Source organism: Triticum urartu, chromosome 2A, assembly GCF_056163025.1.
Source record: "Triticum urartu cultivar PI428250 chromosome 2A, HENAU_Tu73, whole genome shotgun sequence".
NCBI lineage: Eukaryota > Viridiplantae > Streptophyta > Magnoliopsida > Poales > Poaceae > Triticum > Triticum urartu.
In genome coordinates this window covers 441,314,146-441,338,423 of record NC_141874.1, presented here as the reverse complement: position 1 = coordinate 441,338,423, position 24,278 = coordinate 441,314,146, and the positions used below count along the sequence as shown (strand labels likewise).

At 43.4% G+C, this 24,278-nt stretch overlaps 1 protein-coding gene across 3 annotated transcripts; it reads right to left on the bottom strand.

The window, feature by feature from the left end:
- Positions 1 to 13,391: 13,391 nt before the first annotated feature.
- LOC125537878 (transcription factor bHLH62) lies at positions 13,392 to 23,808 on the bottom strand. Of its 3 annotated transcripts, none has more exons than XR_015616682.1 (7): positions 23,074 to 23,808; positions 22,787 to 22,954; positions 22,545 to 22,610; positions 21,668 to 21,736; positions 21,496 to 21,567; positions 13,768 to 13,833; positions 13,392 to 13,639 (listed from the first exon to the last, which is right to left on the bottom strand). XR_015616682.1 is itself a non-coding variant. In XM_087544069.1 (7 exons), exons 1-7 carry the CDS (start codon positions 23,731 to 23,733, stop codon positions 21,023 to 21,025), a joined length of 1,263 nt encoding a protein of 420 aa, XP_087400195.1. In that variant the 5' UTR covers positions 23,734 to 23,808; the 3' UTR covers positions 20,651 to 21,022. The 3 variants fall into 3 exon arrangements, 2 of the variants coding, with proteins under 2 accessions (XP_087400196.1, XP_087400195.1); XM_087544069.1 differs by lacking the exons at positions 13,392 to 13,639; positions 13,768 to 13,833 and adding exons at positions 20,651 to 21,068; positions 21,184 to 21,365; XM_087544070.1 differs by lacking the exon at positions 13,768 to 13,833 and having other exon boundaries at positions 13,445 to 13,639.
- Between the last annotated feature and the right edge of the window lie 470 nt (positions 23,809 to 24,278).

Sequence of the window (24,278 nt, the reverse complement as noted above, 5' to 3'; positions counted from 1 at the left end):
TTGTGTGTATTGGCTTGCAAGGTGAATTCTTTGGTGGAAGAGAACCGGACCATGAAGCTACCGCGGAAGAGTTGAAGATGCTGCAATACAATGCTCAAGCTTGCGATATCCTCTTCAACAGATTGTGCCCCGAAGAATTCAACAAAATCAGCCGTCTTGAGAATGCAAAGGATATTTGGGATACTTTGATTGACATGCACGAGGGTACCGACTCCGTCAAGGAATCCAAATTGGATGTGCTTCAAAGTCAGCTTGACAAGTTCAAAATGAAGGATGGTGAAGGTGTCGCTGAAATGCACTCTAGGCTTGCTCTCATCACAAATGAGATTGTCGGCTTATGAAGTGAAGAGATGACCGATAGATTCATCATCAAGAAGATCCTAAGAGCCCTGGATGGAAAATATGATACCGTGTGCACATTGATCCAAATGATGCCAAACTACAAAGATCTCAAGCCAATGGAAGTCATTGGAAGAATTTTTGCTCATGAGATGTCACTCAAGGATAAGGAAGAGCTTCACAACAAGTCAAGCGGTGCTTACAAAGCCTCATGTGATACTCCTACATCATCAAGTGAGAAACAAACCTTCAATGAGGAATTGAGCCTAATGGTGAATAATTTCAGCAAGTTCTACAAGAGTAGAAGCAAGGAAAGAAGTTCCAAGTCAAGGTCCTACAATGAAAAAAGATTTTCAAGTCATGAGCGTAATTGCTACAATTATGGAAGACCCGGACACTACTCCAATGAGTGTACGACTCCCTACAAAAGAAGAGAAGATTCACCCAAAAGGAGAAGTAGAAGAGAAGAATCACCTCCAAGAGAGATAAGGAGTAGAGATGATCGTTATGAACGAAGAACATCACGGAGAAGCAAGGACTCAGAAAGGAAGGACAAGTCATCAAGGAGCTACAAAAAATGAAGACATCAAGCTCATGTTGGTGAATGGGTATCTGGCTCCGACTCCGACAATCACTCCGAGAGAAGTTATCACTCCGACTCCGAATATACTCAAGATGAAGGTGTTGCCGGTCTAGCACTTGTGTCAACCAACTCCTACGACATATTTGACTCACCAAATGAAGGAATTGGAAGATGCTTCATGGCTAAAGGCCCAAAGGTATCACACCCCGAGTATGTTGATTTCAATAGTGATGAAGATGATTTGCTAGGTGATGATGATTTACTTGTTGACAACTCTACTGATGAAAACTATGATGAACTTGCTATTAATCATGCTAATCAAGATAAAACGAATGATGATGATAAAAATGAGATTGAGCGTCTAACTAAATAACTAAACACTGTTAAGTTAGCTCATGAAACTACCTTGAAAGATCATCGAGAACTTTTAAAGACTCATGAGAAGCTACGCTTTGAAAAGCTCAACCTTGAGCAAGAGCATGGGTTCTTAAAAGCAATCAATGATGATCTTCGCAAGAAAAGTTCTTCTTACATTGCCAAGCATTTACTCTTGTCTACTTACATGCCATAAGTAAAATCTAGCAATAAGAGCAAGAAAGATTCTTCTTCTAGTAGTAACAATAATCATGTTAAATCCAATGTTGTTGCTTCTAGTAGTTCTCTCGATTCCACTAATGATTCTCTTAGCGAAGTAACACTTGAGCAAGAAAATATATTATTGAAGGGAATTATAGAGAAAGGTGTGTACAAGAGCCTTGCTGGAAGTAAGCAATTTGAGGAAATTGTACGCAAGCAAGGAAGGCACCGGAAGAATCAAGGTATTGGTTTTGAACGAAAGTTCAATGCCAATGGAGTTGAGTGGGAAGAAGATCAATACCCCAAGACAAAGTTTGTTCCTCAATAAGAGAAGTATGATCCTACTTCCTTCCAAGGAACACAAGCTCAAGATGATCTTCCAGCACAAGACCACAAGCAAAAAGGCAAGGACAAGCTTCAAGAGGAGATTGATGCATTTGAAGAATCTCCTAAGGCCTTGGTCAAGTGGGTTCCCAAGACTACATCAAATTCTACTTCATCAAGTATGACTACAACTCCAAGGATTCACATCAAGATGATGTGGATCCTGAAGAAGAAGAACTAGAGAGTTCTTGAGGGTGACTCCGCCAACATACTTCACTCATATCATCTTGGCAAGGACAAGTGCAAGCAACTTCCACATTTTGCACTAGTTCAAGGAGTCACAAACCCTCTTGTTGGTAAGACAAGGGACAAGGTAACCTAATGCTTTCATGGACATCATCTTGTGTGAACATCACTCTATGTCTATGGATATCCTTGTTTATTCCTTGTGGGACTAACCCGTGTAGGTATTGAAAGTGCAACTCACTCCAATGGATTGCTCCAAATGATCTAAATCAACATTGAGCACCCACATCTTCAACATCTACATGAAGTCATCATCGACAAAACCCAAGGTTAGTTCATCCCTCTTAGGGGGATATCACATCTAGGGGGAGCTTTACTCAAATCAATTAAGCTAAAGCAACTCTAATGGTTTGAACACAACAATGCTTTATGTAAAAGTGGTAACCCCACTTGTGCTTAAACGGTGAGTATGACCTATGGTCAAATGTTCTCATTTGACTCCTAAGTCAATATACTCATATATAGATGACCTAGTCATCGCCAATTGCTTGATAGATGCTAGAGTGGTTGTGCATGCTTTGTCACATATTTCATTTGTCATTTCAATGTGTGAGCATGTTGATTGCATATTTTACTCATTCAAGGACATCCATTTGTTGCTTTGATTGTTTGGCCTTTTTCTTTTGCCAAATGGATGGACAAGAATGCCTAAGAACTTCCTCTAGCTATCTATGCTTTTATCGTCTCAAACTCTATTCATGCTACATCACAAAGTTTGATCAAGTCAGATTCGAACCACTCTGTGTGAGGAGCACTCGGAGTCCCAGATTCATCATAGACTTAAACTTTCAAAACCTCTCTGTGCATTTCGGTCTGACCGATCTATCCACTTCGGTCACATCGAGTTCACTGAGTTGATCTAGGTTTTCAATCTCGGTGCAACCGATTAGAACTTTTCGGTCAAACCGAGTTGCAGTAACCGCTTGCGATTCTGCATCTCGGTGCCACCGAGTTGTTCCACTCGGCCACACCGACAGGGTCAGGATATATATACCGACGGGTGATATTTTGGAAATTTCTTCAAAACCCTTCATCCCGCGCGTGTCCTGCTCTGCCGCCTCGGGTCTCCGGATCGTCTTCTCATCGCCAGCGACCTCCCGCCGCTGGTTTCCATCGCTGTCAACGGATTTCAACACCGCCGTTGCCGCCGTAGCAAACTCATCGCCGAACTAGGGTATGGGTTCGACTTTTTGTGCTAATTCCTGATACGTCTCCAACGTATCTATAATTTTTGATTGCTCCATGCTATATTATCTACTGTTTTGGACATTATTGGGCTTTATTACCCACTTTTATATTATTTTTGGGACTAACCTATTAACCGGAGGCCCAACCCAGAATTGTTGTTTTTTTTTTGCCTATTTTAGGGTTTCGAAGAAAAGGAATATCAAACGGAGTCCAAACGGAATGAAACCTTCGGGAACGTGATTTTGTCACCGAACATGATCCAGGAGACTTGGACCCTACGTCAAGAAATAAAGGAGGAGGCCATGAGGTAGGGGGCGCGCCTACACCCCAGGCGCGCCCTCCACCCTCGTGGCCCCCCTGTTGCTCCACCGACATACTTCTTCGTCCTATATATACCTACGTACCCCCAAATGATCAGATACGGAGCCAAAACCCTAATTCCACCGCCGCAACTTTCTGTATCCATGAGATCCCATCTTGGGGCCTGTTCCGGAGCTTCGCTGGAGGGGGCATCCATCACGGAGGGCTTCTACGTCAACACCATAGCCTCTCCGATGAAGTGTGAGTAGTTTACCTCAGACCTTCGGGTCCATAGTTATTAGCTAGATGGCTTCTTCTCTCTTTTTGGATCTCAATACAAAGTTCTCCCCCTCTCTTGTGGAGATCTATTCAATGTAATCTTCTTTTTGCGGTGTGTTTGTTGAGACCGATGAATTGTGGGTTTATGATCAAGATTATCTATGAACAATATTTGAATCTTCTCTGAATTCTTTTATGTATGATTGGTTATCTTTGCAAGTCTCTTCGAATTATCAGTTTGGTTTGGCCTACTAGATTGATCTTTCTTGCAATGGGAGAAGTGCTTAGCTTTGGGTTCAATCTTGCGGTGTCCTTTCCCAGTGACAGTAGGGGCAGCAAGGCACATATTGTATTGTTGCCATCAAGGATAACAAGATGTTTTTTTTATCATATTGCATGAATTTATCCCTCTACATCATGTCATCTTGCTTAAGGCGTTACTCTGTTTTCATGAACTTAATACTCTAGATGCATGCTGGATTGCGGTCGATGAGTGGAGTAATAGTAGTAGATGCAGGCAGGAGTCGGTCTACTTGTCTCGGACGTGATGCCTATATACATGATCATACCTAGATATTCTCATAACTATGCTCAATTCTGTCAATTGCTCAATAGTAATTCGTTCACCCACCGTAAAATACTTATGCTCTTGAGAGAAGCCACTAGTGAAACCTATGGCCCCCGGGTCTATCTTCATCATATTAATCTTCCAATACTTAGTTATTTCCTTTGATTTTATTTTATTTTGCATCTTTATCACAAAAACACCAAAAATATTAGTCTGTCATATCTATTAGATCTCACTCTCGTAAGTGACCGTGAAGGGATTGACAACCCCTTATCGCGTTGGTTGCGAGGAGTTATTTGTTTTGTGCAGGTACAAGGGACTCGCGCGTAGCCTCCTACTGGATTGATACCTTGGTTCTCAAAAACTGAGGGAAATACTTATGCTACTTTGCTGCATCATCCTTCCCTCTTCAAGGAAATCCAACGCAATGCTCAAGAGGTAGCAAGAAGATTTCTGGCGCCGTTGCCGGGGAGTCTACGCAAAAGTCAACATACCAAGTACCCATCACATACCCTTATCTCCCGCATTACATTATTTGCCATTTGCCTCTCATTTTCCTCTCCCCCACTTCACCCTTGTTGTTTTATTCGTCCTCTCTCTCTATCCTCCCTCTCTTCCTCTATTTGCCTCCTTTTGCCTCCTGCCGTTATGTCTGAAATTGGGGAAATTATTGCCGTGGACAACAATAATGTCATGAAAGATTCTGATGCTCCTGCTGAAGAACCCCCTATCTTACATACAAATAAAATTCCGTATTGGTAGTGGTAATATTATTGGAAAAGGAGTTATCCAAGATTTCTTTACTTGTGCCGGTGCTTTACCTTCTATGGGTAGTTCTATCCTTCATAGAACTAGTAGTCTTGCAGACACTATTGCCATGCTTGTAGTTGAACTTGAAAGACAATTCATGCACTTGCACCCTTGCATACAAAGAATTTTCCTAGAATTTTCTAATATTGAGCATTCTTCTGTTAAGCGTGCCGCTACTATCTTTTTGGCTCATGATTTTAGATTCATAATAAAAGAGGCCAAAGTAATCTTTGCACATTATAGGGTGGACGCTTGCCATCCTCCCATAGAGGCTATCCTTTTTGACCAAGAAGAAATGATGCATTTTCAATCTCTAGACTATGTTGCTTTCAATGAAAATCTTAGAAAAAGGGTTCCTACCAATGTTCTAGTTGATAGAATTTCTGAACTTAATGATGATTTGGATATTCGAAATAATGAACTAGGTTATTCTCTTTAGTATAGGCTCACAAAGTTTTGTCAAAAGAATGATTATAATGATGAATTGGTTGTGCAATACGAAGGGCCAAAGGAGGAACCTATACCTCCCAAAGTTGATCTTGAGGACTTTTGTCCCATTATATTTAGCCATTTCGATTACTTTTGCTTGCCTCAAAGAAAACTTTCTGCCGAACATAGAGAATATGAAATGAGTTTTAATGATCTATCTTACTACTATGGCCATTTTGATTACTTTTGCTTGCCTCAAAGAAAACTTTCTGACGAACATAGAGAATATGAAATGAGTTTTAATGATCTATCTTACTACTATGGCAATACCTAGATCTATCCTTGCTTTTTATGCCTAGCTAGGGGCGTTAAACGACAGCGCTTGTTGGGAGGCAACCCAATTTTATTTTTATTCCTTGCTTTTTGATCCTGTTTAGTAATAAATAAATTACCTAGCCTCTGTTTTGGTTGTGTTTTTTGTGTTTAGTTAGTGTTTGTGCCAAGTAGAACCGTTGGGAAGACTTGGGGAAAGTCTTGTTATCTTGCTGTAAAAGAACAGAAACTTTAACGCTCACGAGAACTGCTGCCATTTTTATTTGGAAAGTGATATTTAGTTAATTCTTTTTGAATATGATTAATAGATAAATTCCCCACGTTCAAAAATTTATTTTAGAATTTTTGAGGTTCCATATCTTGCGCTAGCTACAGATTACTACAGACTGTTCTGTTTTTGACAGATTCTGTTTTTCGTGTGTTGTTTGCTTATTTTGATGAATCTATGGCTATAAAATAGTTTATAAACCATAGAAAGTTGGAATACAGTAGGTTTAAAACCAATATAAATAAATAATGAGTTAATTACAGTACCTTGAAGTGGTCTTTTGTTTTCTTTCGCTAACGGAGCTCACGAGATTTTCTACTTTAAGTTTTGTGTTGTGAAGTTTTCAAGTTTGGGCAAAGATTTGATGGATTATGGAACAAGGAGCGGCAAGAGCCTAAGCTTGGAGATGCCCATGGAACCCCCAATATAATCTAAGGACACCTAAAAGCCAAATCTTGGGGATGCCCCGGAAGGCATCCCCTCTTTCGTCTACTTCTATCGGTAACTTTACTTGGAGCTATATTTTTATTCACCACATGATATGTGTTTTGCTTGGAGCGTCTTGTATGATTTGAGTCTTTTCTTTTTAGTTTACCACAATCATCCTTTCTGTACACACCTTTTGATAGAGCCATACATGATTTAGAATTTGTTATAATACTCTATGTGCTTCACTTATATCCTTTTGAGTTATATAGTTTTGCTCTAGTACTTCACTTATATCTTTTAGAGCACGGTGGTGGATTTGTTTTATAGAAACTATTGATCTCTCATGCTTCACTTAGATTATTTTGATAGTATTAAATAGCATGGTAATTTGCTTAAATAATCCTAATATGCTAAGCATTCAAGATTAGTAATTTTTTTCTTATGAGTGTTTTGAATACTAAGAGAAGTTTGATGCTTGATGATTGTTTTGAGATATGGAGGTAATAATATCAAAGTCATGCTAGTTGAGTAGTTGTGAATCTGAGAAATGCTTGTGTTGAAGTTTGCAAGTCCCGTAGCATGCACGTATGGTAAACGTTATGTAACAAATTTGAAACATGAGGTGTTCTTTGATTGTCCTCCTTATGAGTGGCGGTCGGGGACGAGCGATGGTCTTTTCCTACCAATCTATCCCCCTAGGAGCATGCGCGTAGTGCTTGGTTTTTGATGACTTGTAGATTTTTGCAATAAGTATGTGAGTTCTTTATGACTAATGTTGAGTCCATGGATTATACGCACTCTCACCCTTCCATCATTGCTAGCATCTTCGGTACCGTGCATTGCCCTTTCTCACATTGAGAGTTGGTGCAAACTTCATCGGTGCATCCAAACCCCGTGATATGATACGCTCTTTCACACATAAACCTCCTCATATCTTCCTCAAAACAGCCACCATACCTACCTATTATGGCATTTCCATAGCCATTCCGAGATATATTGCCATGCAACTTTCCACCATTCCGTTTATCATGACACATTCATCATTGTCATATTGCTTAGCATGATCATGTAGTTGACATAGTATTTGTGGCAAAGCCACCGTTCATAATTCTTTCATACATGTCACTCCTGGTTCATTGCATATCCCGGTACACCGCCGGAGGCATTCATATAGAGTCATCTTTTGTTCTAGCCTCGAGTTGTAATCATTGAGCTGTAAATAAATAGAAGTGTGATGATCATCATTTTCTAGAGCATTGTCCCAAGTGAGGAATTAAAAAAAAGAAGAGATAAAGGCCATAAAAAAGAAGAGAAGGCCCCCAAAAAAGAGAGAAAAAGAGAAGGGACAATGCTACTATCCTTTGCCACACTTGTGCTTCAAAGTAGCACCATAATCTTCATGATAGAGAGTCTTTTGTTTTGTCACTTTCATATACTAGTGGGAATTTTTCATTATTGAACTTGGCTTGTATATTCCAACAATGGGCCTCGTCAAGTACCCTAGGTCTTCGTGAGCAAGCAAGTTGGATGCACACCCACTTAGTTTCTTTTGTTGAGCTTTCATACATTTATAGCTCTAGTGCATCCGTTGCATGGCAATCCCTACTCCTTGCATTAACATCAATCAATGGGCATCTCCATAGCCCATTGATTAGCCTCGTTGATGTGAGACTTTCTCCTTTTTTGTCTTCTCCACATAACCCCCATCATCATATTCTATTCCACCCATAGTGCTATGTCCATGGCTCGCGCTCATATATTGCGTGAAAGTTTATAGGTTTGAGATTCCTAAAGTATGAAACAATTGCTTCGTTTGTCATCGGGGTTGTGCATGATGAGAGCATTCTTGTGTGACGAAAATGGAGCATGACTAAACTATATGATTTTGTAGGGATGAACTTTCTTTGGCCATGTTATTTTGAGAAGACATAATTGCTTAGTTAGTATGCTTGAAGTATTATTATTTTTATGTCAATATGAACTTTTATCTTGAATCTTTCGGATCTGAATATTCATACCAAAATTAATAAGGATTACATTAAAATAATGCCAAGTAGCACTCCACATCAAAATTATCTTTTTTTTATCATTTACCTACTCGAGGTCGAGCAGGAATTAAGCTTGGGGATGCTTGATACGTCTCCAACGTATCTATAATTTTTGATTGCTCCATGCTATATTATCTACTGTTTTGGACATTATTGGGCTTTATTATCCACTTTTATATTATTTTTGGGACTAACCTATTAACCGGAGGCCCAGCCCAGAATTGTTGTTTTTTTGCCTATTTTAGGGTTTCGAAGAAAAGGAATATCAAACGGAGTCCAAACGGAATGAAACCTTCGGGAACGTGATTTTCTCACCGAACATGATCCAGGAGACTTGGACCCTACGTCAAGAAATAAAGGAGGAGGCCACGAGGTAGGGGGCGTGCCTACCCCCCAGGCGCACCCTCCACCCTCGTGGGCCCCCTGTTGCTCCACCGACATACTTCTTCATCCTATATATACCTACGTACCCCCAAACGATCAGATACGGAGCCAAAACCCTAATTCCACCACCGCAACTTTCTGTATCCACGAGATCCCATCTTGGGGCCTGTTCCAGAGCTCCGCCGGAGGGGGCATCCATCACGGAGGGCTTCTACATCAACACCATAGCCTCTCCGATGAAGTGTGAGTAGTTTACCTCAGACCTTCGGGTCCATAGTTATTAGCTAGATGGCTTCTTCTCTCTTTTTGGATCTCAATACAAAGTTCTCCCCCTCTCTTGTGGAGATCTATTCAATGTAATCTTCTTTTTGCGGTGTGTTTGTTGAGACCGATGAATTGTGGGTTTATGATCAAGATTATCTATGAACAATATTTGAATCTTCTCTGAATTCTTTTATGTATGATTGGTTATCTTTGCAAGTCTCTTCGAATTATCAGTTTGGTTTGGCCTACTAGATTGATCTTTCTTGCAATGGGAGAAGTGCTTAGCTTTGGGTTCAATCTTGCGGTGTCCTTTCCTAGTGACAGTAGGGGCAGCAAGGCACATATTGTATTGTTGCCATCGAGGATAACAAGATGTTTTTTTATCATATTGCATGAATTTATCCCTCTACATCATGTCATCTTGCTTAAGGCGTTACTCTGTTTTCATGAACTTAATACTCTAGATGCATGCTGGATTGCGGTCGATGAGTGGAGTAATAGTAGTAGATTTGGTCTACTTGTCTCGGACGTGATGCCTATATACATGATCATACCTAGATATTCTCATAACTATGCTCAATTCTGTCAATTGCTCAAGAGTAATTCGTTCACCCACCGTAAAATACTTATGCTCTTGAGAGAAGCCACTAGTGAAACCTATGGCCCCCGGGTCTATCTTCATCATATTAATCTTCCAATACTTAGTTATTTCCTTTGCTTTTATTTTATTTTGCATCTTTATCACAAAAATACCAAAAATATTATTCTATCATATCTATTAGATCTCACTCTCATAAGTGACCGTGAAGGGATTGACAACCCCTTATCGCGTTGGTTGCGAGGAGTTATTTGTTTTGTGCAGGTACAAGGGACTCGCGCGTAGCCTCCTACTGGATTGATACCTTGGTTCTCAAAAACTGAGGGAAATACTTATACTAATTTGCTGCATCATCCTTTCCTCTTCAAGGAAATCCAACGCAGTGCTCAAGAGGTAGCAATTCCTTACTCCGATTCTTAGCACAATGCAATGCCATGTTCTTTACCATGTATGAGATCAATCTATCCAGAGAAAACATCCAGTAGATTAGGTTTGATTCAAAAATTTAGGGTTAGGTTTCCGCCGAACTCATCTCGGACTGACCGAGTTTTAGAAATCGGTCTCACCGATTTGGCTTAGGCCATTGCACTTGCACTTTTCGGTCTGACTGAAAGTTGCAAATCGGTGTGACCGAGTTCAAATCTCTGTGAAACCCTAGCAATCTCGGAGTCACCGAACTGTGTCTCGATCTGACCGATTTCACTAGTTTAGACTCCAAAAGTTGCTTTGGTGTCACAGAGTTTAACAAATCGGTAGCTCCGAAATGCCTTCTGTGGAAAAGGAAAACTAAGTTTTTCACTCATCAGTTTTGCTTATCACACCCGATCATCACGTGGTGTTTGGGCACGATGAACTTTGGCAACGGTGCATACTTAGGGAGAACACTTTTATCTTGAAATTTAGTGAGAGATCATCTTATAATGTTACCGTCAATCAAAGCAAGATAAGATGCATAAAAGATAAACATCACATGCAATCAATATAAGTGATATGATATGGCCACCATCATCTCGTGCTTGTGATCTCCATCTCCGAAGCACCATCATGATCACCATCGTCACCGGCGTGACACCTTGATCTCCATCGTAGCATCGTTGTCGACTCGCCAATCTTATGCTTCTACGGCTATCGCTACTGCTTAGTGATAAAGTAAAACATTATAGGGCGATTGCATTGCATACAATAAAGCAACAACCATATGGCTCCTGCCAGTTGCCGATATCTCGGTTACAAAACATGATCATCTCATACAATAAAATTTAGCATCATGTCTTGACCATATCACATCACAACATGCCCTGCAAAAACAGGTTAGACGTCCTTTACTTTGTTGTTGCAAGTTTTATGTGGCTGCTACGGGCTTAGCAAGAACCGTTCTTACCTACGCATCAAAAACCACAACGATAGTTTGTCAAGTTGATGCTGTTTTAACCTTCGCAAGGACCAGGTGTATCCACACTCAGTTCAACTAAAGTTGGAGAAACTAATACCCGCCAGCCACCTATGTGCAAAGCACATCGGTAGAACCAGTCTCGCGTAAGCGTACGTGTAATGTCGGTCCGGGCCGCTTCATCCAACAATACCGCCGAACCAAAGTATGACATGCTGGTAAGCAGTATGACTTATATCGCCCACAACTCACTTGTGTTCTACTCGTGTATATGACATCTACGCATAAAACCTGGCTCGGATACCACTGTTGGGGAACGTAGTAATTTAAAAAAAATTCCTACGCACACACAAGATCATGGTGATGCATAGCAACGAGAGGGGAGAGTGTTGTCCACGTACCCTCATAGACCGAAAGCGGAAGCGTTAGCACAACGCGGTTGATGTAGTCGTATGTCTTCATGATCCGACTGATCAAGTACTGAACGTACGGCACCTCCGAGTTCAGCACACGTTCAGCCTGATGACGTCCCTCGAACTCCGATCCAGCCGAGTGTTGAGGGAGAGTTTCGTCAGCACGACGGCGTGGTGACGATGATGATGTTCTACCGACGCAGGGCTTTGCCTAAGCACCGCTACAGTATTATCGAGGTGGACTATGGTGGAGGGGGGCACCGCACACGGCTAAAAGATCAAACGATCAATTGTTGTGTCTCTAGGGTCCCCCCTACCCCCGTATATAAAGGAGCAAGGGGGGAGGTGCGGCCGGCCAGGAGGGGCGCGCCAGGAGGAGTCCTACTCCCACCGGGAGTAGGACTCCCTCCCTTTTCCTTGTTGGATTAGGAGTGGAGGGGGAAAGAGGAGGGAGAGAGGAAAGAAAGGGGGCGCCGCCCCCCTCTCCATGTCCTATTCGGACTAGGGGGGAGGGGCGCGCGGCCCTGCCCTGGCCGCCTCTCCTCTTCTCCACAAAGGCCCACTATGGCCCATTAAGCCCCCGGGGGGTTTCGGTAACCCCTCGGTACTCTGGTAAAATCCCGATTTCACCCGGAACACTTCCGATATCCAAATATATGCTTACAATATATCAATCTTCATGTCTCGACCATTTCGAGACTCGTCGTCATGTCCGTGATCACATCCGGGACTCCGAACGACCTTCGGTACATCAAAAACCATAAACTCATAATATAACCGTCATCAAAACTTTAAGCGTGCGGACCCTGCGGGTTCGAGAACTATGTAGACATGACCGAGACACGTGTCCGGTCAATAACCAATAGCGGAACCTGGATGCTCATATTGGCTCCCACATATTCTACGAAGATCTTTATCGGTCAGACCGCATAACAACATATGTTGTTCCCTTTGTCATCGGTATGTTACTTGCCCGAGATTCGAACGTCGGTATCTCAATACCTAGTTCAATCCCGTTACCGGCAAGTATCTTTACTCGTTCTGTAATACATCATCCCGCAACTAACTCATTAGTTGCAATGCTTGCGAGGCTTAAGTGATGTGCATTACCGAGAGGGCCCAAAGATACCTCTCCGACAATCAGAGTGATAAATCCTAATCTCAAAATATGCCAACCCAACAAGTACCTTCAGAGACACCTGTAGAGCACCTTTATAATCACCCCGTTACGTTGTGACGTTTGGTAGCACACAAAGCGTTCCTCCGGTAAACGGGAGTTGCATAATCTCATAGTCATAGGAACATGTATAAGTCATGAAGAAAGCAATAGCAACATACTAAACGATCGAGTGCTAAGCTAACGGAATGGGTCAAGTCAATCACATCATTCTCCTAATGATGTGATCCCGTTAATCAAATGACAACTCATGTCAATGGCTAGGAAGCATAATCATCTTTGATCAACGAGCTAGTCAAGTAGAGGCATACTAGTGACACTCTGTTTGTCTATGTATTCACACAAGTATTATGTTTCCGGTTAATACAATTCTAGCATGAATAATAAACATTTATCATGATATAAGGAAATAGATAATAACTTTATTATTGCCTCTAGGGCATATTTCCTTCAGTTAGTGCATTGCAACCAGAGCCATCATGCATGAACACACCAGCACGATGGAGATCTCGGATGTCCAACCCACCAAGGGATATTGGGCTACGCACCAAGCATCGATGCCTGCCAGGTGGAGAGCTTCTTCTTCAACTTATGCACCACAGGTATGAGCACTGATGTGAGCTTCTTCTCCAACTGATGCGACAAATGAGCTTTAAATGAGTCAGAAATAGAGCCATCAACCTCCCAAAGCTTAAATATTACTCGCCCTCGAGTAAGAAAATTGACTAAGTATGCTAATTGTTTCTAGCTCTTAAGCTTACATTGTAGATCCCTGCAAAAATAGCTTTCATTGAATACCAACCTCCAAAAATGTATACTTATCCTTCCTGCAAGCTTGAGAAGTTAACTAGCATGGGAGTAATACATGCAATCCTTTTAGTCCCACTGCTATGAAGGTGAAGAAAGAATAAATATTTTTATGGAGTTAAAATTTCCATTGCCAAGGTTTAGAGAGGATGACAATATTATGTTGGTAACAAATCAATGTCTGTCATAGACAAAATAAATTATGCATTAGAGATCACTTCAAAAACACCAATCTGAAGCATACCAGGTAAAATAGTAAAAATCATTTGTCTGCGTTAGTCAGCCACTCAACTAGTGCAAGCATATGCCTCACACTTATTGAGAAAAAAGAATAATGATTCGAGTTTTAAAAAGTCAAAAATAAACAAAGTACTACATCGTTTGGAAGATCCGACCGTTCAGATTATGCAGAATTGTCAGGATTGCAACCCCTCAAACTTTTAGCTCAATCCAATTGTTCAAACTCCGGGAAACGTCCAAAAAGTGCATCAATTTACGGATATTTTTTCTGCACTAGACATATCTGATCCGAGTTCATCTTTGCCATGAGCGACCTATCAGACTACTTCTGTTTAAGGAGGATTTTTGTGGGGTCATATGCTATGTTCTCAAGCACTTGTGTGCAAAATTTGGTCCTATTCTAAGGTGTTCTTCACCATCGCGTCGGTATCTCACCGAGCTGACCTCATTGCTCCACAGATTCTGACCCGTTGAAAGTGCAACTATCCCTGGGTGGTTTTGGTAATTCCTAACAACATATAGCTCATTGAACTAATGTTATTTCAAGATGATCATTTCAGAAAGTTCAATGTTTGGCATGGCATGGATTAGGAACGTGGACACCTCAAAATGCTAAGGACACAAATTGGCTCATGTTCAAGACTCTACATTTTCATTTTAGTGATCCAAGATCACATTGAGTCCATTGGAAAAGCCAATACTATTAAAAGGGGGTGAGGTGTTGCTTAATGGCTTGCTTGCTCAAAATGCTTAGTGATATGCTCCAAAAGCCCTCAATCACTTTCTCATATCCACATATGTCCCAAACCAAAAGTCTAACTCGGCCCCACCGATTTGATCTATCCGGCGCCACCGAGTTCACTTGACATAGCCACTGCCAGAAACCCTAGTCACTTCGGTCTCACCGATAGGGATCTCGGTCTCACCGAGATGGGATTGCAAACTCTCTGTTTCCCTTCGTAACGTTTTGGTCCAACCGAGATGAGCGATCGGTCCCACCGAGTTCGCAATGCAAACTCTATGTTTCCCTTTTGTAACGTTTCGATCTCACCGAAATGAGCGAATCGGTCTCAATGAAATTAGCGAATTGGTCGCACCGAGTTTGTCTGACCAACTCTCTGTTTGCCTATTATAGAAATCGGTCCTACCCAGTTTATGTGATCGGTCTCACCGAGATTACGTTATGCCCTAACCCTAATGAAATCAATCCTACCAAGTTGACATGTCGGTCCCATTGAAAAGCCTAATGTTCACATTTTAAACTAAATCGGTCTGACCGAGTTTCATGATTTGGTCCCACCAAGTTTGGTAAATTGTGTGTAACAGTTAGATTTTGTGTGGAGGCTATTTATACCCCTCCACCCAGTCTTCATTCATGGAGAGAGCCATCAGAACGTGCCTACACTTCCAACATACATTTTCTGAGAGAGAACCACCTACTCATGTGTTGAGACCAGGATATTCCAATCCAACCACAAGAATCTTGATCTCTAGCCTTCCCCAAGTTGCTTTCCACTCAAATCGTCTTTCCACCAAATCCAAATCCGTGAGAGAGAGTTGAGTGTTGGGGAGACTATCATTTGAAGCACAAGAGCAATGATTTCATCATCAACACATCTATTACCTTTTGGAGAGTGGTGTCTCCTAGATTGGTTAGGTGTTACTTGGGAGCCTCCGACAAGATTGTGGAGTTGAACCAATGATTTTGTACGGGCAAGGGGATCGCCTACTTCGTGAAGATCTACCCTAGTGAGGCAAGTCCTTCGTGAGCGATGGCCATGGTGGGATAGACAAGGTTGCTTCTTCGTGGACCCTTCTTGGGTGGAGCCCTCTGCGGACTCGCGCAGCCATTACCCTTCATGGGTTGAAGTCTCCATCAACATGGATGTACGATAGAACCACCTATCAGAACCATGCCAAAAATCTCCATGTCTACATTGCTTTTTCTCCCTCTAAACTCCTCCCTTTACCTTCATGTGCAATGTTTTACATTCCGCTGCTATACTCTTAGACTTGCATGTGTAGGTTGATTGCTTGACTTGTGCTAAATTGCTAAAATCTGCCAAGACTTAAAATTGGGAAAAGGCTAGATTTTTATTTGGTCAAGTAGTCTAATCACCCCCTCTAGACATACTTTAGATCCTACACATGTGCCTTCATCCCGCACCATCGCTTCGTCGAGCCAACGTCGACCAAGTTTTGTGATCACCTTGGCGGACCGCCCTGCACTAGCATCCCACACCATTGCTTCGTCGAGTCGACGTCAACTGATACATCTCCAACATATCTATAATTTATAAAGTATTCATGCTATATTTACATCATTTATATATGGTTTGGTGCACTTTTATATTATTTTTCTAGACTAACCTATTAATCTATTGCCCAGTGCTAGTTCCTGTTTTCTACTTGTTTTTGGTTTTACAGAAAATCAATATCTCGGAAGGTCGAAATACCCCGGGGATTTAATATTTTGGGCGAAGGAATTAACACAAAACTATGCTCGAGGGCCCCACAAGGACATGAGGCATGGCCAACCCTTGGCTGCGCCATGGGCCCTTGTGTCTAGCCCCTCAGTAGGTTGGAGCTCTTCTTTCGCTGCAATAAAGCTAATTTCCACAGGAAAATCCACTCAAAATTTTCAGCCCGATCGAATTTACGGATCTCCAAGTATCAAATAAACAGTGAAAGATAAAAAAAAAGTCACAAAAAACAAAAGATAGAAGAGAGATTCAATCTAGGCGAGACCTCCCTCTCTCCTGAAGGGCCAAGGAAGAAGAAGAAGGTTCCTCCTCTCCTCCGGTGTTACCGAGACACTGCCGGGGATATCTCCGTCATCACCATCACCAACAACTCCTCATCCGTTCTTATGATGGTGTGTGAGTTGTTCATCCTCAGGGCTGAGGTATGTACCAGTAGCTATGTGTTTGATCTCTCTCTCTCTCTCATGTTCTTGATGGACTCGATCTTGATTGTATGATGTGTTTTATTAATAAAGTTGGATCATATGATGTTCTTCCCCCTCTATCCTTTTTGTGGTGAATTGAGCCTTGCTCTTTCAAGTTTCTTTATGTTGGATTTGAGATTACATGATGTATGTCTAGTAATTAACTTGCGGATACCCAAGGTGTTTGGATGTCAGTTCTTGAGAGAGCCAATTATCGCAGACACTGAGAGGCTCTCGGCAATGTCTGAAGCAGGAAGGCCTAGGTATGCTCAGATCTCTTGATTGCATGCACTGAAGATGGAAGAACTATCCATAACCTCTACAAGGGCAATATCATGGCCATGTTAAGAAGCCTACCATCATTCTTGAAGTAGTTGCATCACATGATCTCTAGATTTGGCACACTTTTTTTACATTGCCGGGTCTCACAATGACATCAATGTGCCGTAGCGGTGTCCAGTGTTTGTTAGGCCGACTGAAGGGAAAGCTCCTCCTTGCAACTATATTGTCAATGTACATGAATACAACATGGGCTACTATCTGGTTGATAGTATCTATCATTCGTGGACTACCTTTGTATAGACCATCTCTGAGCCGGTTGGTCAGAAAAAGGTCTCTGCCCGAAGACAAGAAGCAGCTAGAAAGGATGTGAAGAGGGCATTTGGAGTGCTTCATGTCCGTTTTGCAGTTGTTCGTGGACCTGCTAAAGAATGGGATTTGAAGACCCTGTGGGAGGTGATGACATGTTATGTGATCATGTACAACATGATCGTCGTGGAGGATGAGGGTGAAGATGCTGTCGCAGCTATTGAATTTGAGAGTATGGTTGATCCTATTGAACTTCCAAATCAAAATGCATCAACAAATTCAGCACCGAGCAACTCATGATCAACTCAAGAAAGATTTGATTGCACACCTATGGGCCATTAAAAGGAGCAAATAGACCACATGTGCTAATTGATTTCAAGTTTGAACTACTCTAGTTTGAAAACTTTGTTGGATTGTAATATTTAAATTACAACTATTGTCGCATTTGAACATTTTCAATCATCTTTGATTTGGTATGCGATTATTTTGAGCTTGCGAACTTTAAAAAAAAAGAGGCGGAAGTTTAGGGGACAATTTTGGATGACCGGCTCCCGCAACATTGTCATCGGACTGGTCCTCACCAGTTCACATATTGATATGGTGTCCGATTTAAAGAAAGATGCCCAATAAAAGGTCCTCACAAGGCAACTAGATTCAATGCAAGAATGGATTGCGACAAGGTGACCCGGTTTCTCCCTACCTCTTCCTCATCGTCGCTGACCTGCTTCAACAGCTCATCCTCCAGAACTCCGAATCTGCTCTTCACCACCCCATCTTTTCCCACCTGCCTCCCACTGTCCTCCAATACATTGATGATACACTCATCGTTGCAGCCGCCTCCCCTGCCGCTGCTGCCCTTAAAGTAACCCTAAACTATTTTGCACACGCTACGGGCCTTGCCATCAACTTCTCCAAAACCACTCTAGCCACTCTACACACAGAGGAATCCATGACTGCCACCATTGCCCTCGCCATGGGCTGCTCATGCGCCCCTTCCCTCAAACTTACCTCGGCCTTCCCCTCGCCCCGACTAAACCTCCCACCAATGCCTTCACCCCGTTGATAGAACGATCTCGAAAACTCCTTACGGGCTGGCGCGCAAAACTACTCGACAAGGGCGATCGGCTCATCCTCATTTCTGCAGTTCTAGACTCAATTCTCACCTATTTCATGTCAGTATTTCGCATCCCCAAAAAAACACTCAAAACAATAGACTCTCTGAGAAGGGTTTTTTTTGGGCAGGAGATGACGCTTGCTCAGGTGCTCAATGTCTTATTGCATGGAAAAATGTGTGCTTACCAAAAAAGTTTGGTGGTTTAGGGCTTAAAAACCTGTAGGTCCAAAACAACTGCATCCTTATGAAATTTGCTGCCAAAGCTCTCTCCTCTGCCCAGACACCTTGGCTAGAGTGGCTTGATCTCCAACACCCCAACGCCCTAGTCTCCTCACCCCCTCAAACCTCCTTTCTTTGCCGCACGATTTCACAGCAAATCCCTACCCTACAGACTATAACATTTGTGCTAACAAACAATGGCTCACATACATATTTCTGGCTCGACACTTGGCTGACTCCACAACCACTTGCCATCACCTTCCCCCACCTATTTTCACACTCCACCCTAGAGCTGGTTAAAGTGGCTAACATTTTGAATTTCGGTATCCAAACTAACCTCCGTAATCGTGTCTCTCTCACAGCAGAACAAGAGCTTGTGTCGCTTGTGGCTATTTTGCAGGACTTCATGCCCTCGGCGGAAGAAGATCAACCGTTCCTACGGCATGGCATTGGTTTCACCACCAAGCATGCGTACGGTGCCCTCATGGCTCGGTCAGATAACGATCTAGTTGCTCCTCTCATTTGGAGCGCCAAGGCTTCGCCTGGCTACTCTTCAAAGACCGCCTCAATACCAGGGATCAATCTTGCACATAAGCATATAATCTTTTCAGATATATGCCCCCGGTGTGCTAGGTTACCCGAAGACTCCAGCCACCTCTTCATCACATGCCCTCTTGCCAATAGAATTTGGCAACGCCTTGAGGTCCTGCCATAGGCCGACGACCTCATGGACCTCTGGGACGTCACTCTACCTCCTCACATCTCTAACACGGCATGACCCTTGGTCCTTATGGCTTTACTATGGAAGATATGGGCATCACGTAATGACATGGTGTTTAGGACGGTGGATCAAAGTTCTGTAATAACCCTTAGGAACCTTATTTCTGATTTGGACCTGTGGTCTCATCGTCTTGTGGAAACACAAGAAAAGGAGGACGTCTTCACGTGGCGTTCCTATCTCCCTGCACGTTGCACCGTGCCTACGTAATTCTGTACTTACTGCCACGACAATCCTTTGAGCAATATATTCATGTGGGGGAGCCCCCGCGCGATGATTCTCAAAACAAAAAGAAGAATTACCAGCGGAACTAAAGGCTCCGAAAGTGGACTCTCCTTAATAAGGACTACCACGATACTCTGAAGAAGTACCATCCTACCTGTCTGTTGTCAGCTTGGTGGCATTGTTGAAGTTCCTAGGGTAGAAGAAAAAGGCCAAAAGTGAGAGGTGGCTGGGATGTGACCCACATGCTAGCTGTGTTCCAAGAAATGGCCCCCCCTCTAGATTCCACACGCACAAGGTACACAACACATACACTGTGGGAAGTGTGTGTGATTAGGATATGGCAACAGACACACCCATCTACCAATCATTGCAAATGGGAAGGTAACAAAGCTCATGATTAACACTGATTGATGCAAGTGGGTCTTGGTTCTAAGCACTCACTACCTACCCAACGGCTGTAATTTCTTCTCTTGCTTTTGTAGGTGCTGCCATTAATGATTGAAGCCACGGTTTCTCTGGTTCAACTGTGCAGTAGGATCAGCTACATTCATTGAGGAACAGCACACAGATACACAATCTGACAATATGTTTTTGGATCTTTGACCTACCGTATTTTGATCCACTGTTGGGGAAATATAGTACATAAGATGTGGGCTCATAATGATATACTAGAGGAACATGTATGTTGCCATTGGCTGGAGTAAAATACTAGAGGCATCCAAAACAGAAACAAGATCAAAGACATAGTTGATCTAGGAGATAATTTGAACACTCAAAGGGAAGGTAACTTTGTTTCTTCTCTGAATTCTCATGCTTTCCGAGTTGAGAAACTAGCACTACATGCTTTCTACAGTCAGGGCATGCAAGCAGGAGTTCATCACACAATCCCTGGCCCCTCTTTGCCCTTTTTCAACACACATATTACACCCAAATTCATACCCTGCCATGCCACTGCATCTGCACCCCAAAGCCTGAAACCTGCTGGTTTCTCGTTTGTCATGTGGTAATGATTGTTGTAGTTTCTGAGCTGCTGTGCAGGGAGAAGAGAAAAAAGGGCGGAGCGGCTGGCGTATGTACAGAAGGCAGGGGCAGGCACATTTATGGTTCAACCTTCATGTGGTTTACTGTCGTCGCCGGCTGGCCACTGCCTGCATTCAATGACATGGAACGGGCCAAACAGGGCAACCTCAGCACAGAATCCAGAACCGGCCGTTTTCAGGACATGAAGAGACCAAGGAAAGGTGATCTGGTATTTTCACTCGCCATAGAAAGCTTGGGGTTGCTGGCTATGGCTGCTGCTGGCTCCCCCCATCTGCACCACTCTCTGGAGGTCTTGCTCCCAGCTGAAGGTGCCTTCTACCTCTGCCCCGTGGCCGTGGCCGGCCGCGACGGCGACGGGTGAACCGGCGTAGGAGAAGCCGGGCACTGCCATCTGGTTCATCTGGAAATAGTTGTGTGCAAGGTTATCTCCCTCGCATCAATTTGAGTGGTGGTCTGGCAGAAGTTCCGGTGTGGAGATTGACGGCAAAGTTCGATTTTTTATATACGTGTCATATCATATGAACTCTCACCTCTTTGGACGGGATGTACTGCTCGTCGAGCTCCAACTGAGGATTCATGGTCGACAATTTCATGGATAGAAACTGAAGGAATGCACAAATTATTAGCTAGTTCAGTTCTGAAAGAAAGAAAGTTCAGTCTTGCGACATGCATGCTGCATCTTAGGTGGTTACTAAAGTATACCTCGACCTGACGCTGCAGCGACTGGACGTAGTTGATGATCTCGTCGAGCATGAGTGCCTTGCCGGTGATCTGTCCACCGCACATCCGCATGTGATGGTTAATAATTAAGCAGCTAAAAAACGCAAGGAGAAACACTTAAACAAACCGAAATTTGACCGCCGCCGCAATAATTGTGCACTAAAGTAATCGTGCGCGCCACCTAAACCACCCGCACCTTCCATTGATTAACTAATCATCCTCCACCAAAAGCCGGAACGTCGCAACTAATTATGACTACCGCTGCTAGCTTAGCTAGCTCTTGGACCACTACGTTCCAAATTACTAAATTACTGCCTCCAAAGCCCAGACTTCACCATAGCTAGCTCGCTTTCTTCCTACTTTCGGTGGAGGAGTCGCTCTAGCTAGCAAAAAGTCCAACTACTATAGAATTACATCCTCAGTAGCGATTAGTAGCTAGTAATGAACTTGTCCAAAAAAAGAGCTAATGAACAAGTGGTAGCTGACAACAAGATCAAGCAGTAGTAAGCAGTACTACGAATTTCGTTTGTTCAAATGTATTTTAGACATGGATGGACACAGTCTCCAAAACGCTATCTATGCGTACTCGCCTTCACATGCATGCTAACCTTCCAAGTTAACAGAATTTGACCTTAAGGAAATTGCGGCTCGGGTGCGTTCATACATGCATAAACACATACAGTAGTACAACCTCCGTTCCCAAATACGAGTCTTTTTAGAGATTTCAACAAACGACTACATACAAAGTAAAATAAGTGAATCTACATTCTAAAATATGTCTACATACATCTATATGTTATAGTTCATTTAAAATATCTATATGTTATACTCAGACTTATACTTGGAACGGAGGGAGTACCTTGTTGCAGCTTGGCACCAGGGACTGCAGCAGCTTCATCCTCTCACCGATCTTCTCCCTCCTCACCTACCAAGTAAGAACAAGCGAAGTCTTTACACTTGAAAATTTTGAATAACAACAACAAGGTACTAGTACTAGTACGCTCAAGTGATTAGTATGTAAATTGCAGTGACGTGCATTTGGATTTGGGAATTAATGTGTAGTAGTATCTAGGATAGGTAGGAGGTCGGTAGGTACCGTACCCTCTCGGCGAGGCTGTGACTATCGGTTGCCTGCCCCCTCCTCGCCCTCACATGGATGTAGTCCTTGGCCGGCTCCGCCTTCTCCTCCTCCACCGCCCCGGCGTTTTCCTCGTCGCCGCCGTCGGCGACCCTCGGCCGCTTCGGCGGGCTCGTATTCATTGCCGCCATCTGCATTTGCGCCAATAATTTATATATTATCCACGGAGTTACTTGGCATAGTATCACCAACGAACTGGGCCTTGATTGATGCCAACATCTGTGAAATGAGAGGGAGAAGAAGAACTGACGGAGCAACTGGGCTGTACTGCGGGTAAAGAAGCCTTCGCCTTGCCCTTCGCCGGGGCCGCCTTGCGCTTCCGCGCGGAACCGGCGGCGCCCTTTTTCGTGGGCGGCTCCTGCATTGCGGGCTGGCTGTCCGTCTCGGGGCTCATCTCCAGTTGGGCGTTCTGATCCAATGGCGCCGTCGCGGCAACGCCGGAGGTGTTGCCAACGAGCGACTTGCTGCTTGACACCCGGGATAGCCTGCCTGTCTCCAGCGCAGCGATGGCGCCGTAGCCCCGGAACGCCTGCGGCGCCCCGCGTGGAGGGGAGCTGATAGGCGTGCTGTAGCAGGAGTTGTTGGCGCTGGCGCCGTTGCAGATGCTGCCGAGCCGGCCGATCAGGTCGCCGATGGCGACGTCATCCTCGCCGCCGTGCGCGAAGCCTAAGCCTCCGCCGGCGGTGGCGCTGGCAGGAGAAGAGACCAGAGAACTGAGCGCGGAGTCAAAGTGTGCCGTGGTGGCTGAGGAGTCTACTGGAAGATGCTGGTCCACCCACGGCAGCCCGAAGGCCATAGCCGCGGCGGCTTCGAACCCTGAACGGGGCGGCTGCACGTAAGATGCGCCAAGGAACGGCGCGGCCAGACCGGAGGAAAGGTACTCGCCGGGGAAGAAGTGCTCGTTGGCCATTGGAGACTTGAGTGTGCGTTGGCGTGCTCGGGTGAGAGGAGGGGAGAAGAGAGGGGAAGAGGAAGGCTGTGGAGGTTGGGGACGAGGAGGTAGTTGACCGTTATATATGGAAACGGGTGGGAAATGACCGTATTGGTGGGTGTGGCACGGTGAAAACTTACATCCGCCTTCTGATCACTGGTCACTCTGTTCTCTATGTTCTCCTACAAACATACACATTTTTATTTTTATATTTTTCAAGGAAACATAGTCTTCAGGCTCTTTGATTTAATTCACACGATAGGAAAAGAATACTAGGACACGGATTTGATGAGCATGGTTCCACGCGCATCTTTTATGAATAGTAAATTCAAAAAAAATATTAGGAAAAAATAAAAAATCTGAATATTTTTTGTAACATACTTAGTCAACCGGTATACCCGCATATGAAGTTTCACAAAGAATTTAAATCCTTGTTATTCGGGGCAAAAGTGACAAAGTCGAAGCAATATTGAAAAAACATTGTTTAATGAATAGTAAGGTCCCAATTGTCAATTGTTCACTAA

Coding starts and splice junctions, on each gene's coding strand:
- LOC125537878 (XM_087544069.1), bottom strand. CDS start 23,733: ATGGCCAACGAGCACTTCTTCCCCGGCGAGTACCTTTCCTCCGGTCTG. Junction 22,955..23,073: donor CAGTACAGCCCAGTTGCTCC/GTCAGTTCTTCT, acceptor GCGCAAATGCAG/ATGGCGGCAATGAATACGAG. Junction 21,568..21,667: donor CGCTGCAGCGTCAGGTCGAG/GTATACTTTAGT, acceptor GCATTCCTTCAG/TTTCTATCCATGAAATTGTC.